The following is an 18,669-nucleotide window of genomic DNA, read 5'->3' on the forward strand; positions in this document are numbered from 1 at the left end:
CCTTCAAGTATTTATCAATGCCCTTTTGAAAGTTACTATTGAATCTGCTTCCACCACCCTTTCAGGCAGTGCATTCCAGATCATAACAACTCACAGCATAAAAAAAAAATTCTCCTCATCTCGCTTCCGATTCTTTTGCCGATCACCTTAAATCTGTGTCCTCTGGTCACTGACCTTTCTGCCAGTGGAAACAGTTTCTCCTTATTTACTCTACCAAAACCCTTCATGATTTTGAACACCTCTCCCCTTAACCTTCTCTGCTCCAAGGAGAACAACCCCAGCTTCTCCAATCTCTCCACATAACTGAAGTCCCTCATCCCTGGTACCATTCTAGTAAATCTCTTCTGCACCCTCTCTAAGGCCTTGACATTCTTTCTAAAGTGTGGTGCCCAGAATTGGACATATTCGGAGTATAACGTATAATCTGGAATGATCTCTTTTACTGGTCAGTTCACCTGGATTGCCTGATTTTGTTTAAATTGATGTCTTAATGAAATACTCTAATATTCACTCTGTGCTGGCTAATTTGATTCGTTTGATTCTGAGAGTTTATCTCTGCATTTCCTAATCTGATATTATGGTGAAGGCTGGAAGTAATTCTTTATTTCTGGATTGTTGATAAAGCCTATTCTCCCCTCCCTCCCATGGAAGGGTCTAAGACCTGACACATCGATTTCTGTTTCTCCACAGATAGATGTTGCTTGATGTTTCCAGCATTTTCTGTTTTTGTTTTCACTCTTCTCATCTCCAACCCTACCCTCACCCCCATCACCCTCGCCCCTCCAAACCTGGGCACTAGTCCTGAAGGTCACTCTGTCTGACATGACCTGAACCTGCCTGTATTTCTGGGTTCAGGTCATTGGGAGGCCAGCCAAGAGGGCATTGGAATAGTCAAGTCTGGAGGTAAAAAAAGCATTGTTGAGGGTTTCAGCAGCTGATGAGCTGAGGCAGGGGCAGAGACGGGGGATGTTACGGAGGTGGAAGTAGGCAGTCTTGGTGAAGGAGAGCACATGGGGTCAGAGGATCACCTCAGGGTCATATAGGACGACAAGGTTGCAATCAGTCTGGTTCAACTTGAGACAGTGGCCAGGGAGGGGGATGGAGTTGTGGTTAGGAAATGGAGATTGTGGCGGGGGCCGAAGACAATGGCTTTGGTCTTCCCAATATTAAATTGGAGAAAATTTCTGCTTCTCCAATACTGGATGTCGGACAAGTAGCGGGACAAATCAGATGCAGTGGAGGGGTTGAGAGGTGGTGGTAAAGGCCTTCTGGCTGCCATCCAAAAGAATCAGCCAGTAGGCCTCCAACCTTGAAAATCAATAAGGGCCACAAATAAAAAAATGTCCCTTATCTCTTCAGGTCTTCTAATGCCTGGCCGCCTGCCTCCATCAGATCCTCCAGTCCAAGAGGTGCTCTTGGGGCAGGCCCACACCACCATCTCTGTACCTGGGGCCTCTATGATTGTAACGACTGAAAGAAAATGCAAGAGAACTCCACTTTGTCTCATTTATATTGGTTTCTCCCCTCCGCACCACCACTACCACCTCCCTGGGGGAAGCCTTTGAAATCCCGTAGCAACGTACATGGGCAGATACCTACCGTAATAAGTCTCCACGCCTCTATGCCCGCCCCCGCCCCCACCCCCACCACACCAACCTTTGCCCCTGGGGAATGGCATTACCTGGGGTCAAAGGTTAGGAAAATTAGCCGCTAGCTTTCTTGTACATATATTGATGAAGGGAGGGCAGAGAGCGACCTGGGCCAAATTCAGGTTTGTGCCTGACCTTGAAGGGGGAGGAAGTTACATTTTTGGGTATGCATGTCCATGCAGCAAAAAGTAGAGTCCGTAATGTTTTATAAGGTCAGATCTGTTTTTTTTCTCTTTCTCTGTCCACACTGATGTTGCTTGCACTGATTTATCAGCTGCCTCCTGCCTCCCATCACCATCCTTTTGTCTATCAGTTCGAAAAGAGCGATGGACTGAGTTAGCAAATCGGTCATGCCTATCGGTGAAGCCACTTCGAAGGATTCAATGACTACGGTGATATGTTTTGATATTAGTATTGGGAAAACCAACTTTAAAAAGTCCAACAGTTAGCTTTCCCCACTGAACGGTCGCTGTTGAATATCACAAGTGTACTGGCAGCAAACCACAGCATAAAACTTCACAAACTGGCTTTCCTTCGTCAGACGGGTAAGATTTTCATTTGGGTCCTTACCTGGTTTGGTTTCATTCGCTGGAATTTCCTCCACATATTCAGCGGGAAACCATCCAACACGCCCGCGGGCACTGCCTTCCCAGAATCCTCCTTCCCCAATACTCAGAACTGGTTCACAAAAAAAGGAAAATGATTATCCATTTAGAAAAATATGCACTTTTAGTGAAAATTGTATACATTACATTTCATTTTTTAAACCAATGAATACACAGGATTAATGCTTATTTATGCTGTACATTTGCAATTGTCGTGAAGCCATTTTTTTTGTATTAAACTAATTGATGGGGTTATCCTAAATTATGAAAAAAAAGCAGATCATTTTATTACCAGAGATCATTTGCATGTGGAAATCAGCTCTGTCGCACAAAGAATATATCAAAGCCGTGCAAGGAGATAAGACAGTTCGGGTATGGACCTGGCGCAGTCTAAGGGAGTTAAGATTCTTCTAGTTATGGGCAGCGGCACTGTAAATTGGTTTGGAAAGATTTGGAAACAATGTCGTTGCACGTGCAATCACATTGTCCAACCACTGTTCCCGTATAAATGCTTAACGTGCTTTTACTAAATCACCCTGTGCTCTTTGTAATGCAGACATTATATTCTGTTTATTTTTGAAGTGGTTAACGCCAGTGTTAAAAGAAAGTGGATATTGAGCATTTGTATGGGAGTAGTGCCAGTCGGGAAATTCACCCCATAGTGGCCAGAGGAATTGTTTGTCTCATGATTGGCACAACAAATCCTGTGAAAGCACCTTTGATAAACATACTAACCTATCATCAGGCACTAAAAGATGCTTTCATTTAGCAATTTTACATTATGGACATATTAGATATTATTGTATGTAAGTATCGTACGCCTGATATTTATCTTTTTTATGCAAAATTTAAACTAGGAAATTAACAATGCTCAAATACTCTTAGGTAAACACAAGAAAGAACAAACTTGCATTCATATAGCATCTCATCACGTTCTCAGGATGTCCCAAAGTGCTTCACTTCCAATAGATTATTTCTGAAGTAGTGTCACTGCTGTTTTGCAGGCAAGCATGGCAACCAATTTGCACACAGCAAGATCCAACAAACGGCAAATGAGATGAATGACCGGTGATACAAGTAAAGGGAGGAATGCTGGTCAGGACATCAGGAGAACTCCCTGCACCTTAACAGACGGCTATAACAGCTGCAACAATGCAGCAGTGGAGTGTCAGTGTAGAATACATGCTTAAGTCCTGGATTAGGGCTTGAACCCACATGCTTCTGATTCAGAGACAAGTGTTCCAACAGCTGAACCAAGCTGACACGATATGACAGATGGGAGCATAGAGGGCTTTGGAATTTTTTTCATAAAACACTAAAAATACAGACATGCAAATGTCAATGAAAATTGAAAAACCAATTGCTGAATAGTTTAATCAGAGGTTTTTATTTTGCTCTCAGGTGTTTGAATTTTATTTCTTCAACTTTTTTTTTAAGCTTACCTTTCAGTCCGTTATTGGTGGTCAAAAGAGAGTCACTGCCTTAATCATTTTAGTGCTATTGCTAATAACGAGAAATGGACAAGGTTCACTCAAATAAAACATGAAACAAAGTGATGAATACTGGTCGCTCTCCCATGGTATCTCTCAGGGGTAGTATTGGACCTATGGTACCATTTTCTGATGCTTAACCCAGCCCTATTGCAGACTAACTGGGGTAGCTCTTGGCTTGGTGCGATAGTGTCGAACGGGTGATGCATCAAGCGTTTTACATCTCCCCTCATTTTTATTTCCACTGACTACAATGGAAATAAAAATCGGGAGAGATATAAATTTTTGAGATGTGAGACCTTTGAGAGGTGTGGTGCTACAGACTTGTCCGAGACACTAAGTAAAAAGGAACCCACTAAAGTTTATCCGATGTTTCAGTTTCCAAGTGATAATTCAGATTCTTTTGAAGACGCACAGGTATTTTTGAAGGAATGTCAAGGAGACACAAGTCAAGTTTAATTAAAATACCACAAAGCATTTCACTTTAAATGAACGAACTTGCATTTATATAGTGCCTTTCACAACCTCAGGATGTTCTAAAGTGCTTCACAGACAATAAAAGAACATATCCATTATTTTCTGCTCTCCTGAATCTCCATGGCTGTCTTCCACTCTCACATTTCATCTTCAGCGACAGAGTGAGGTGGTCTGCATCAACAATGATCCACTTCTCGTCAACAAGCAAGATTAAAAGCTCAAGTAAGGCTGGGATTCCAATTTAAAACCCTCAGAGGCACCGTTACTCTACAGTTCGAAATACAGAACTAACCATAAAATATCTTCGGTTATTGAGGGGTCAACTTGTTTTTTAAAAAATGACATTATCGACAGAGAGGGTCAGCCATACTTCTCTTCACAATGACGTTATTTACCCCTGTCAGCATTTATGGAGTGGAGATGCCGGTGATGGACTGGGGTGGACAAATGTAAAGAATCTTACAACACCAGGTTATAGTCCAACAATTTTATTTGAAAATCACAAGCTTTCGGAGGCTTTCTCCTTCGTCACCTGACAATAAAAGAACATATCCACCTGACGAAGGAGAAAGCCTCCGAAAGCTTGTGATTTTCAAATAAAATTGTTGGACTACAACCTGGTATTGTAAGATTCTTTACATTTATGAATACTGAAGTGTCATGTAAGAAATTGTCTTATTCGATCTCCACCAAGTTTGAGGGGTAAATATTAACATGGCGAGAGTACAAACTTTTTTGTACCACACATGGTCCATAAAAGGGACTGCTGGAGGCCGCTCAGAAAACTGCCCAGGAAATGTCTAATTTTTTGTTTTGCTGGGGGCAGGAGCAGCCTCATCCTGGGCCGCACAAAAAAATCCAGACCACTGCCGGCCTGTCTAAGCGCACACCCCACCCCCTCCCCCGCTGCAGGATCGCCTTTCCCACTCCAGGTTCCGACAGTCAGACGGCTAGACGTGGCAGCCAGCCGATCTCCCAGCCCTCCCAGAATTCACAGCTCGCCGGCGGAATAAAAATGAGGCTGGCACCTCTAAGTGGCTCGGGCCTTCCGCCGGCAGGAAAGAGCAGGGGGGATGCACTCTGCCCACCGCCCACCCGTTCTCTGCCAGTAGTTAAAATCAGCCTGCACAAGTTTGCACTAGTGAAAACTGGCTTCTCTTCACAATGACGTTAAACTTGTGTTGTGTAAATCTCGAGACAGGGCCTGACTGATGCTGGAGTAAAGCAGAGTGAGACTGCCTCCCCTAAAGAATTTGACTCCACTTCGCTCCAGTGTCAGGTCGGACCTGACTCCAGGTTTAGGCTGCATTTGCACTATAAGTATGGCATCTGTGCAAAATGGAACTGCTTCACACCAACGCTACAGTTGTAGTGACGATGCTACCCAAGAGTTCATCCTGAAATGATCAGGTTAGATGGTTTGATTTTTGTACAATTTCTCCAATACATCAAATATCCGAACTCAGCTCACAAATGCATTGATATCATAAGCAATAAAGAATTCATTGCATATTATGTGCATGACAATGAAGAAGTGTAATGCAGACCTTACAGTAATTAATTTGAGAGAGTTCACTTTTTCTTCATGAAGCCGAGGCCAAATCAGGGCAATCCAGTTTGAGAGTTGTTAGATTATATCTTGAGCTAATTTGAACAAAATTCCCTCGAAGCAACGATACAGTAAACTACTTTAAGGGCTGAAGGACTTAAAATGACAAAGGATTTTATTGGTGATAAGATGGAGGTGAGGAAAGTCAATACTAAAATGAAGTCCAATGAAAAAGAACTGACAAAGATTGAGCTTAGGTGGAACTTTATAAGCACAGATTGAATTTATGACCGGAGGAACAGATGAGAAAAGCAAAACGAATACCAGACGGAATGTGTAAGATTTGTGAAAGTGCGCTACAAGAGATATAATTCCAGCTGTGAGCTTCTGCCAACGTGTTGCAGAGGGTGATGGGAAAAATTGAAGCTTCATGAACGAGAGCAGTAATAGTTAATTTCAGGTCAAGAAACTTCGATGCAAAGACGTTTATTTAAAATAACCAAGACTCCAAAGGTCAGAATATTATAACAGCCTGAAGGATATAATACAAGTTTCAGCCCATGCGCAGAGGACAACAACAACTTGCATTTATATTGTGCCTTTAACATAGTGAATTGTCTCAAGGCGCTTCACAGGAGTGCCATCAAACAAAATTTGACACTGAGCCAAATAAGGAGATATTAGGACAGGTGACCAAAAGCTTGGTCAAAGAGGTAGGTGTTAAGGAGCATCTTAAAGGAGGAGAGAGAAGTAGAGAGGTTTAGGGAGGGATTTCCAGAGCTTAAATAATAAAAACAGAAAATGCTGGAGAAGCTCAGCAAGGCAGGCAGCATCTGTGGAGAAAGAAACAGACCTGAAACGTTAACTCTGTTTCTTTCTCCACAGATACTGCCTGACTTGCTGAGCTTCTCCAGCATTTTCTGTTTTTATTACAGATTTTCAGCATCCACAGTATTTTGCTTTTGATCCAGAGCTTAGGGCCTAGGCAGCTGAAGGCACAGCCGCCAGGTGGAACGATGAAAATCGGGGATGTGCTAAAGGCCAGAATTGGAGGAGCGCAGAGATCGTGGAGGGTTGTAGGCCTGGAGGAGGTTACAGAGATATGGAGGGACAAGGCCATGGAAGGATTTGAAAGCAAGGATGAGAATTTTAAAAATCGAGGCGTTGCCAGACCGGGAGACAATGTAGGTCAGTGAGCACAGGGGTGATGGGTGAAAGGGCCTTGGTGCGTGTTAGGATGCAGGCAGCAGAGTTTTGAATGAGGTCAAGTTTACAGAGGGTGCAAGGTGGGCACACAATACTACAGCCATAACATACCAGTTTGTATGCTTCAGCTGTTGGTAACAGCACTGGCCGAAACTTAATCATATTAGAGAAAATACCAAACGACAGTAAAGTTTGGGAGGGGGCGGAAACCAACTGCAGTTCTAAGCGAGCCCTCCCACTAGTTGATCTCTACATTTTAATTTGAAGTAATTATACAGTTTTCATTTTGATTCTGTTGTTAATGTAATACAATGTTAGAAGGATGTATGTCTTAATTCAGCCCAACAAATGAAAAATTTAAAAGCCACTGTGTCAGCATCAGTTATGCTGATAATTAATGAAGAGTGGAGACTTCATTGATATGCTGCCTTTACTAATGCATAATAAAGTCCAAACATTATAACTGTTCAGAATGATGTATGAAAGACTAAAAATAATCCATTTCTGAAAGACAGTAGGATAAGGCAATAAAAGGGCTTTTTCTAATGCATACCATCTTTCAAAGTCAACTAACTTCTGTTGTAAATTATATCCAAAAATATAGGAATAGGACATGTTTTGTTATAGCCATGGTGTACCTGGATGGAGTAGAAGTCAGGTGAACAATCCACAATGCAGAAGGAGGCCATTCGGCCCATCACGTCTGCACTGGCTCGTTGCTACAACAATCTAAAACTAATCTCAGTGCACCACTCTCTCCCCATAGCATGGTATCCTCAGTTTCAAATATTTATCCAATTTTCTCTTTTAAAAAATGCAATGGTCTTTGCTCCCTGTGGCAAAGCATCCCATGTTCCAACAACCCTCTGTGCAAAGGAATTTCTCCGACCATCTCTCCTCACTCAGTGGGGTCAGTTTTGACTTCTATCACTTGGGGCTCAAAATTGGGTCATTAGTCTTACTGGGGGGTGGAGAGGGGAGGGGATAGTTGTTAATTTCACCGTCCGGTGGGGTAATCCAGCAGCGCAAATCAAACATTCCTTGTAGAACACCAGAGGTGAGGTAAGAGTGACTGCCCTTGACATCAAGGCAGCATTTGACCAAGTGTGGCACCAAGGAGCCCTGGTAAAATTGAAGTCAATGGGAATCAGGGCGAAACTCTCCAGTGGCTGGAGTCATACCTAACACAAACGACTTGGATATGAATGTAAAAGGTATGATCAGTAAGTTCGCTGATGATACAAAAATTGGTAGGGTGGTAAATAGCGAGGAGGATAGCCTCAGCCTGCAGGACGATATAGATGGGTTGGTCAGATGGGCGGAACAGTGGCAAATGAAATTTAACCCGGAAAAGTGCGAGGTGATGCACTTTGGAGGGACTAACAAGGCAAGGGAATACACAATGAATGGGAAGACCCTAGGCAAGACAGAGGGTCAGAGGGATCTTGGTGTGCAAGTTCACAGATCCCTGAAGGCGGCGGAACAGGTAGATAAGGTGGTAAAGAAGGCATATGGGATACTTGCCTTTATTAGCCGAGGCATAGAATATAAGAGCGAGGAGGTTATGATGGAGCTGTATAAAACACTGGTTAGGCCACAGCTGGAGTACTGTGTGCAGTTCTGGTCGCCGCACTACAGGAAGGATGTGATCGCTTTGGAGAGGGTGCAGAGGAGATTCACCAGGATGTTACCAGGGCTGGAGCGCTTCAGCTATGAAGAGAGACTGGGAAGATTGGGTTTGTTTTCCTTGGAGCAGAGGAGGCTGAGGGGGGACATGATTGAGGTGTACAAAATTATGAGGGGCATAGATAGGATGGATACTAAGGAGCTTTTTCCCTTCGTTGAGGGTTCTATAACAAGGGGTCATAGATTCAAGGTAAAAGGCGGGAGGTTTAGAGGGGATCTGAGAAAGAACTTTTTCACCCAGAGGGTGGTTGGAGTCTGGAACTCACTGCCTGAGAGGGTTGTGGAGGCAGGAACCCTCACAACATTCAAGAAGCATTTGGATGAGCACTTGAAATGCCATAGCATACAAGGCTACGGACCAAATGCTGGAATATGGGATTAGAGTAGACAGGGCTGATGGCCGGCGCGGACACGATGGGCCGAAGGGCCTCTATCCGTGCTGTATAATTCTATGACTCTATGACAAAGGAAGATGGTAGTGGTTGTTGGAGGCCAATCATCTCAGCCCCAGGACATTGTTGCAGGAGTTCCTCAGGGCAGTGTCTGAGGCCCAACCATCTTCAGCTGCTTCATCAATGAACTTCCCTCCATCAAAAGGTCAGAAATGGGGATGTTCACTAATGATTGCACAGTGTTCAGTTCCATGCGCAACCGCTCAGATAATGAAGCTGTACGTGCCCGCATGCAGCAAGGTCTGGACAACGTCCAGGCTTGGGCTGATAAGTGGCAAGTAGCATTCGCGCCAGACAAGTGCCAGGCAATGACCATCTCTAACAAGAGAGAGTCTAACCACCTCCCCTTGACATTCAACGGCATTACCATCGCCGAATCCCCCTCCATCAACATCCTGGGGGTCACCATTGACCAGAAATTTAACTGGACCAGCCACATAAATACTGTGGCTACAAGAGCAGGTCAGAGGCTGGGTATTTTGTGGCGAGTGACTCACCTCCTGACTCCCCAAAGCCTTTCCACCATCTACAAGGCACAAGTCAGGAGTCTGATGGAATACTCTCCACTTGCCTGGATGAGTGCAGCTCCAACAACACTCAAGAAGCTCGACACCATCCAGGACAAAGCAGCCCGCTTGATTGGCACACCATCCACCACCCTAAACATTCACTCCCTTCACCACTGGCATACCGTGGCTGCAGTGTGTACCATCTACAGGATGCACTGCAGCAGCTCGCCAAGGCTTCATCGACAGCACCTCCCAAACCCACGACCTCTACCACCTAGAAGGACAAGGGCAGCAGGCACATGGGAACAACACCACCTGCAAGTCACGCACCATCCCGACTTGGAAATATATCGCCGTTCCTTCATCATGGCTGGTTCAAAATCCTGGAACTCCCTTCCTAACAGCACAGTGGGAGAACCTTCACCACACGGACTGCAGCAGTTCAAGAAGGCGGCTCACCACCACCTTCTCAAGGGCAATTAGGGATGGGCAATAAATGATGGCCTTGCCAGCGAAGCTCACATCCCATGAACGAATAAAAAAGAACTCATCTGATTTTTGCTCCATTGACTTCAATGGGATGAAATACTGTAGAAAGCCTAGAGGAGTATAGAAAGTACAGGGATGACGTAAAAAAGGAAATAAAGAGTGCAAAGAGAGGGCATGAAAAAATATTAGCTCGTAAGATTAAAGAAAACCCAAAGATGTTTTATCAGTACATTAAGATGAAGAGGATAGCTAAGGAAAAGGTGGGACCTATCAGGGATGATAAGGGTAACTTGTGTTTAGAAGCAGAGGATGTGGGTAGGGTTTTAAATGAATATTTTGTCTCCATATTCACAAATGAAAAGGATGATCCGGATGTAGCAGTTAAACAGGAGAGGTGTGAAATATTGGATATGGTAACCATAATGAGAAAGGAAGTACTAGAGGGACTGGAATCCTTGAAAGTTGATAAGTCACCAGGGCCGGATGGATTGTTTCCTAGGCTATCGAAGGAAGCCAGGGAGGAAATAACGGATGTTCTGAGGATCATTTTCCAATCCTCACTAGATACACGGGAGGTACCGGAGGACTGGAAGACTGCAAATATAGTACTATTGTTTAAAAAGGGTACGATGGAAAGGCCGGGCAATTATAGGCTGGTCAGTTTTACCTCGGTGGTGGGCAAACTATTAGAATCGATACTGAGAGATAGGATAAATTGGGTTTAATCAGGGATAGTCAGCATGGATTTCTTCAGGGAAGGTCATGCCTACAAATCTGATTGAATTCTTTGAGGAAGTGACAAGGAGGATTGATGAGGGTAGTGCAGTGGATGTTGTCTGCATGGATTTTAGTAAGGCATTTGACAAGGTCCCACAGTGCAGACTGGTCAGAAAGGTAAAAGCCCATGGGATACAGGGAAATGTGGCAAATTGGATCCAAAATTGGCTCAGTAACAGGAAATAAAGAGTAAAAGTCGACGGATGTCTTTGCAAATGGAAATCCGTTTCCAGTGGTGTGCCATAGGGCTCAGTGTTGGGTCCCTTGCTGTTTGTGGTATATATTAATGATTTGGACTTGAATGTGGGGGGAACAATTGGCAAATTTGCAGATGACACAAAAATTGGCCGTGTAGTTGATAGTGAAGAGGATAGCTGTAGACTCCAAGAAGATATCAATGGGTTGGTGGAGTGGGCGGAAAAGTGGCAAATGGAGTTCAACCTGGAGAAGTGTGAGGTAATGCACTTAGGGAGGGCAAACAGTAAAAGGGAATATGCAGTAAACGGGAATATATTGAGAGGGATTGAGGAAGTGAGAGACCTTGGAGTGCATGTGCACAGGTCCCTGAAGGTGGCAGTACAGGTAGATAAGGTTGTGAAGAAGGCATACGGAATGCTCTCCGTTATTAGCCGAGGTATAGAATACAAAAGCAGGGATGTAATGATGGAACTGTATAAAATGCTGGTAAGGCCACAGCTGGAGTATTGTGTGCAGTTCTGGTCACCACATTACAGGAAGGATGTAATTGCTCTGGAAAGAGTGCAGAGAAGATTTACAAGAATGTTGCCAGGGCTTGAAAACTGCAGCTACGAGGAGAAATTGGATAGGCTGGGGTTGTTTTCCTTGGAGCAGAGGAGGCTGAGGGGTGACTTGATTGAGGTGTACAAAATTATGAGGGGCCCAGATAGAGTAGACAGGAAGTACCTGTTTCCCCTAGCGGAGAGTTCAAGAACTAGAGGACATAGATTTAAGCTGATTGGTGGAAGGATTAGAGGGGACATGAGGAAAAACTTGTTTAACCAAAGGGCGGTGGGTGTATGGAATTCGCTGCCCAAATTGGTGGTAGAGGCAGGGACCCTCAACTCTTTTAAAAAGTACCTGGACCTGCAACTAAAGTGCTGTAAGCTGCAGGGCTACAGACCGGGTGCTGGAAGGTGGGATTAGAATGGGCACCTGGTTGTTCTTCGAGCCGGCGCGGACACGATGGGCCGAATGGCCCCCTTCTGTGCTGTATCTTTTCTATGGTTCTATGGAAAATCAGGCGGGTTCTACAGCGACTGGGTGATTGGCTCCTCCAGATTATCACTTGGACGGGGAAGGGAATATTACCCCCAATGATTCTATACTGAACACAGCGTTAGGTATATGGCCATTGAAAGTTAAAAGTAAAAGTATAATTTTGTTGGCAGGAACGGATATGATGGGTATCTGCAACTTTCAGGAGCCAGTTGAAATCTACCTTATGTCAATAAGTGAGACCAGTTGTAACAGGTCACAAGTTCGTTTACGATTATTCACCAGAGATTCAGATCGGAAAGTAAATTAATTGTTCCTTCTTCTCGAGAGGCCACAAGACAATTATATTAAAGTTTGTTTGATTGATTTTAGTCATGAAAAATTAATGGAAGTACAGATGTTCATTGTATAAAAACTAATTTGAAAACAATACTGTGGCATTATTTAAATTTTTTTGCTAATTGAGGCTAAAGGTCACCCATTACACCAAGTGAAGATATAATTTCACGATCTAGTAAGATGTTACAAGAACAAGTTATGGCAGCTGCCTCACCTTCCCCATTCTTTTTACCTTGGCCACAGAACAGTGGGCAACAATTACAAGGACTAATTCTGGAGAAGATGGACACAAAATATCATCGTACATTGGCGTGATAATATGTTACAATATATGCACCCACCACCACACCAACAAATATTTTTTAGCACCATCAAGAACTTTGGCCAGCTCTCATCATAAAGTTAACTATTCCAAAAGAAAGGGCACACCCCTCACACTGGACATCCTTTGCATGGTCAGAGATGGGCTTCAGATACTTGGATGGAACCCAAACATTTGATCCTATGTGGAAGGAATTACTCCCCAGAGCGCCCATATATCTGACCAAGGTTGACGGGGCACCCTTCTCCCACATTCCTGGAATGGACAATACACAATTATATCACCTCAATTATTTTACATTATCCAAATTTTACTCATGGAAAGGAAACTGAATGCACTTGAATCACCTACAACTCCCCAAGCTCAAGTGAAATCTAACCATCCCAACCTTAACCACAACCAATATTGGGCCTTGGGCCTCATTTACAGCAAATAACATTTGGATTTAGGGCCGCTGCATCACAGTAGGTGAGCTAGGTTTTGGGGGAAGAGGGGGCGAGTGGGAGGGGGGGAAATCGGGAGAGCAGTGCGATCGATAGAGGGGGCGATCGGGAGGGGGGGCAGCAGTGGGGGGGGTTGTGGTGGCGATTGAAGAGGGGGGTCAAGGCAGCAATTGGGAGAGGGGTCGAGCTGGTGATCAGGAAGGGATGGAGTCGAGTTAGTGATTGGTATGGGGGGGGGTGAAGGACAGCTTTGAAAACTTATCTTTTTGGTGGTGATCTTCAGTGGTCCCTTTAAGGAGACCTGGTTTTCTTGACCATAGTCGACCCAGCAAGGGCTGCATTGAGGGTTTACCGATTTGGTAAAGGAGGCATCTAACAGGCGTTTGGCCCCTTATTTGCCTATGCAAAAGGCCTAACACCTGTTTCAGGCGTGGGCCCTGGACATCTCTTATGATGCTTGTACCAATATAGTGGACGGTGCACTTCTGTCGTGAAATGCGCCCGCACAAGCCGCCTGCCATATTGGACCGTTAGGCGCCTGTTTTATGCCTGTAGAACAGGTGCAGCGTCTTTGAATTTCTAGGCCTCTGACTGTCAGTAAGAGCCCCACAGATCCATTTGCTTGATGGGCCTGCCCCTGGTGTTTGAGATCAACTAGCACAATTCTTGCTACTTGCAGGGAGAAAATACATCACCCTGCGGTGATAAGAGTTCCCCTCCCTCACCCCATAGTCGTGAACTAAGCACCTTCATCAAACCTGTGATTCAGAGCTGGTGAAGTACCATTCGATCTGCATCCCTTAGTGGAGGCCTGTACAAGACTCCGCTCTCAACAAGGAACCTGCAGGGTAGAGTTGCCAACCCTCCCGGATTGCCCTGAAGTCTCCAGGAATTAAAAATTAATCTCCAGGACACTGCTGTGAGCAAACCCAGGGAGCAAAACCATAGGGGCATTTAACAAAATGGTGTGTATTTTTCATTTTCGTGTATTAGTTCTAAAAATAGGATAAAAAAGGCTGTTTAACAGGACGGACAGTTGGAGGTGGGAAGTCATGTGATGGAACCTCCAGGAATACGTCCAACCAGAGATGGCAACCCTACAACAGGGAGAGGGACAGACCGTTACTACATGAAAATAAGAAGAACATGACTCCCTGCTCTGCACAATACAAGACATCCCAGAAAAGGCAGGATTGCCCCAGCCCAACTATCTCACCTCAGACACAATGATCCTGATGGGCAAGCACGTAATACATCAATAGGCACATAAGTTCGAAAGTGGGGATGTTTGCTGATGATTGCACAGTGTTCAGTTCCATTCGCAACCCCTCAGATAACGAAGCAGTCCGTGCCCGCATGCAGTAAGTCTTGGACAACATCCAGGCTTGGGCTGATAAGTGGCAAGTAATATTCGCACCAGAGGCAATGACCAACTCCAACAAGAGAGAGTCTAACCACCTCCCCTTGACATTCAATGGCATTACCATCACCGAATCCCCCACCATCAACATCCTGGGGTCACCATTCTCCAGAAACTTAACTGGACCAGCCACATAAATACTGTGGCTGCAAGAGCAGGTCAGAGGCTGGGTATTCTGTGGTGAGTGACTCACCTCCTGACTCCCCAAAGCCTTTCCACCATCTACAAGGCACAAGTCAGGAGTGTGATGGAATACTCTCCATTTGCCTGGACGAGTGCAGTTCCAACAACACTCAAAAAGCTCGACACCATCCAGTACAAAGCAGCTTGCTTGATTGACACCCCATCCGCCACCTTAAATATTCACTCCCTTCACCACAGGGGCACTGTGGCTTCAGTGTGTACCATCTACAAGATGCACTGCAGCAACTCGCCAGGGCTTCTTTGACAGCACCTCCCAAACCCGCGACCTCTATCACCTGAAGGACAAGAGCAGCATGTGCATGGGAACACCACCACCTTCACGTTCCCCTCCAAGTCACACACCATCCCGACTTGGAAATATATCGCCGTTCCTTCGTCCTCGCTGGGTCAAAATCCTGGAACTCCCTAACAGCACTGTGGGAGAACCTTCACCACATGGACTGCAGCTGTTCAAGAAGGCAGCTCACCACCACCTTCTCAAGGGCATTTAGGGATGGGCAATAAATGATGGCCTTGCCAGTGATGCCCACATCCCATGAATGAATAAAAAAACATTATGCTGACAGATTCATTACATCAGTGCAGACACCTATATGTGTTGCGCCAAAAAATATACAGTTGCATCAATTTCTTTTAAAAAGAGACTTAATTTCCAATGGTGGTGTTTTGTAAATTGGAACATTTCTCATGGCAAATGGGAGATAAAAGATGTATTTATTTGGGTCCCATTTCGCTACTTTAATTGGGGTATAATATGTGGCAAGGTGAAGGGAATCAGGCAAAAACAAAAGTTTAGAAAATGAATCCTTTAACCACCATTTAGGGGAAGGATTCATTCATTTACTGTAAACAGTTTAAAAGAGGGGCAAGGAACGTCATGGGAATGAGCTGAGTATTTGCAAGCTATTAATGCACAGCATAATTTCTAGGCCAGAAAGACTTAGTACCTTGTCTAGTGCGTGACAAGTAGAATTTAATGTTGGTAAATAGGCTGCTCGTATGACAGCTTGAAAGATGGTAACCTAGAAAACAGCCTACTCTGAAATAATAGCCGTGCAAGGGACACTCGCCTCTAACCAGAGAGAGTCTTGAATCTCCCTGCATTTATTTATAATGGCCTCATTTGAGTTTTGGTGTCATTCAAAATTCTCAATGCTTTGATATCCATAAATTGCACTCCAACCATGAGATAAAACAATAAAGCTTGAATATGTTTAGTAACATTTTCAAAAAATTAACCCAGAGTCTGGCTGGGTCAACTTTGTTCATTCTACAGAGTGTATCACAGTGCAGACTAAGACAAGTGTGGCTGTTGACTGTAACAATCAGGTCATTTATTCTATTTGCACTGCAGGGGATATTCTGTGAAAGGAAGGAAAGGAAGAACAAAAAAAGAATAAATGAGAAAAGAAACAAAAGGAAAAAGAAACAAAAAAGAGAAAAGAAAGAAGGGAAAAGAAAGAAAAGAAAGAAAAATTTATATCGAACCTTTCATGACCTCAGGATGTTCCAAAGTGCTTCAAAGCCAATAAATTACTTTTTGAAGTGTCGTCAACTGTTGTAATGCAGGGAAGCATGGCAGTCAATTTGCACGTGGCAAGATCTCACCAACAGCAATGAGATAAATGACCAAGTAATCTGTTCTCGGTGGTGTTGGTTGAGGGATAAATGTTGGCCCCTGCTCTTCTTCAAAGGGTGCCGTGGGATCTTCTACGTCCACCAGTGAGGACAGGCAGGACCTCGGAGTAACATCTCATCCGAAAGATGGCAGCTCCAACAGTGCAGCAGTCCATCAGTACTGCACTGAAGTTTCAGCCTGTATTATGTGCATAAGTCTCTGGAGTGGGACTTGAATCCATGACCCTATGACTCAGAGGTGAGAGTGCTACTTACTGAGTCACCTAAGTGCATTTTTTTGTGTTTTCTAATAGAATTCTGCCTATTGTCTACTTTATCATTTTAAGCTAACTACAATATGTATTGTATTTGTTAATCAATACAAACATTTGTTTGTAACAGTGCCGGTATCATTTTGAATGATGGTAAGTTGGCTTGTTAATCATACCATTCAGGCCAGAGAGATCAGCTGCTTATAGTGCAAAGTATTCAGTGTGCCAATACCGTCCATCTGCAAAAACATTCCCAGTTGTGCCAAACAGGCCAGTTAAGCCCACAGTGGTGACTCTTCTTGTTTAAAAAAAAGTTACTGTTCCTTGTCTTCCATCTGTGTCAGCTTAATCAACCCAAGTCAGCCATGGTAACTGAATCAGTGCCTGCAGCTAATTCCACTGGGCCCACATTCTATTAGAACAATGCTAGCTGCGTCATCTAGAACGGCCACAGCAGAACACAAAAAATGTTTGACTTTCAGTGTCATTTCTCATTCCCAGTGACTTTCCTTTCACTATGTGACAGACCAATCCTGCTCTTATTTTTGGAGAAGTTACTGCCCAGCATTACTCCAATCAACGAGGGGCAGGGGAGGAGGCAGAATCAGTGGTGTAATGTTTATACCTGACAATGCTTTATACTTACGCTATTTAAAAAATCTTTAATATTGGTGCAAGAGATATCTCGATGCGGATGGAAAGGAACTTGGAAAGGGAGGGGGAGGATCCAGTTGTCGTGGTCCATGTCGGGACCAATGACCTAGGGAAGAAAAGGGAGGAGGTCCTGCTAAGGGAGTATCAGGAGTTCGGAGGTAAATTAAAAAGCAGGACCTCAAGAATGATAATCTCAGGGTTATTACCCGAGCCACATGCTAATTGGCATAGGGACAAACAGATCAGGAAGGTGAACTCACCACACGGACTGCAGCGGTTCAAGAAGGCAGCTCGCCACCATCTTCTCAAGGGCAATTAGGGATGGGCAATAAATGCTGGCCTCGCCAGCGATACCCACATCCGATGAATGAATAAAAAAAAAACTTGTGACTAAAGGAGTGATGTGGGAAGAAGGGGCTCCATTTCATGGGACACTGGCACCCAGTACTGGGATAGGAAGGAGCTGTACCATTGGGACGGGCTGCACATGAACCGGGCTGGGACCAAGATCCTAGCGGAAAGGATAAATAGGGCGGTAAAAAGGACTTTAAACTAATAAATGGGAGAGGAGGTCTCAGTCAGAAACAATCGTAAAAATGATAGTTTAAAGATCAAAACAAGGGTTAAGAGTGGAGTTCAGGTCACAAACAGTGATATAAATACCACAGGTGAAGGGAATGCTAAAATAACTGAAGTAGTTACAGCAGGAATGACATATAAGAAACGCATTCAGTTAAACGGTGTGAGAAAGACAGCATCAGGGCAGAAGGACAGGATAGGATCTCTTGCCCAAATAAGAGTTTTATATACTAACACATGAAGTATATTAAATAAATTCAGTGAATTAGAGGTTCAAATGCTGCTTAGAGGGTATGTTATGGTGACCATTACTGAGACATGGCAAGCTGGTCATGATTGGAAGTTAAATATTCCAGGATATAAGGTCTTTAAAAAGGATAGGGAAACTGCAAGAGGGGGAGAGGGAGCCTTATTGATTGAAGATGCTATTGCAGCATTAGTAAGAGAGGATACAGGTAAGGGAAAGCAACCAGTGGGGACTCAATGGTTAGACTTGAGGAATAAGAGAGTACTTAATGGGAGTTGTCCACAGGCCTCCTGATAGTATCAATCAAGTGGAAAGATGTATTAATTCAAATACTAGAGAGGCTTGTTGCAGAGTTGTTTTAATGGGGGACTTCACTTTTCATATAGATTGGGATAAGCAGAGTAGCTCAAGTCAGAAAGGTGGTGAATTTCTTGAGTCCATTCAAGA

At 44.1% G+C, this 18,669-nt stretch overlaps 1 protein-coding gene across 1 annotated transcript in view; it reads right to left on the bottom strand.

Moving 5' to 3' along the window:
- shank2b (SH3 and multiple ankyrin repeat domains 2b) overlaps nt 1-18,669 on the bottom strand; it is a 680,429-nt gene that overhangs the window by 420,588 nt on the left and 241,172 nt on the right. Inside the window, exon 13 of the mRNA XM_067994155.1 lies at nt 2,220-2,327. Within this exon, the coding sequence (XP_067850256.1) occupies nt 2,220-2,327 (108 nt within the window). The remainder of the gene's footprint in view (nt 1-2,219; nt 2,328-18,669) is intronic.

Source organism: Heptranchias perlo, chromosome 12 (genome assembly GCF_035084215.1).
Source record: "Heptranchias perlo isolate sHepPer1 chromosome 12, sHepPer1.hap1, whole genome shotgun sequence".
NCBI lineage: Eukaryota > Metazoa > Chordata > Chondrichthyes > Hexanchiformes > Hexanchidae > Heptranchias > Heptranchias perlo.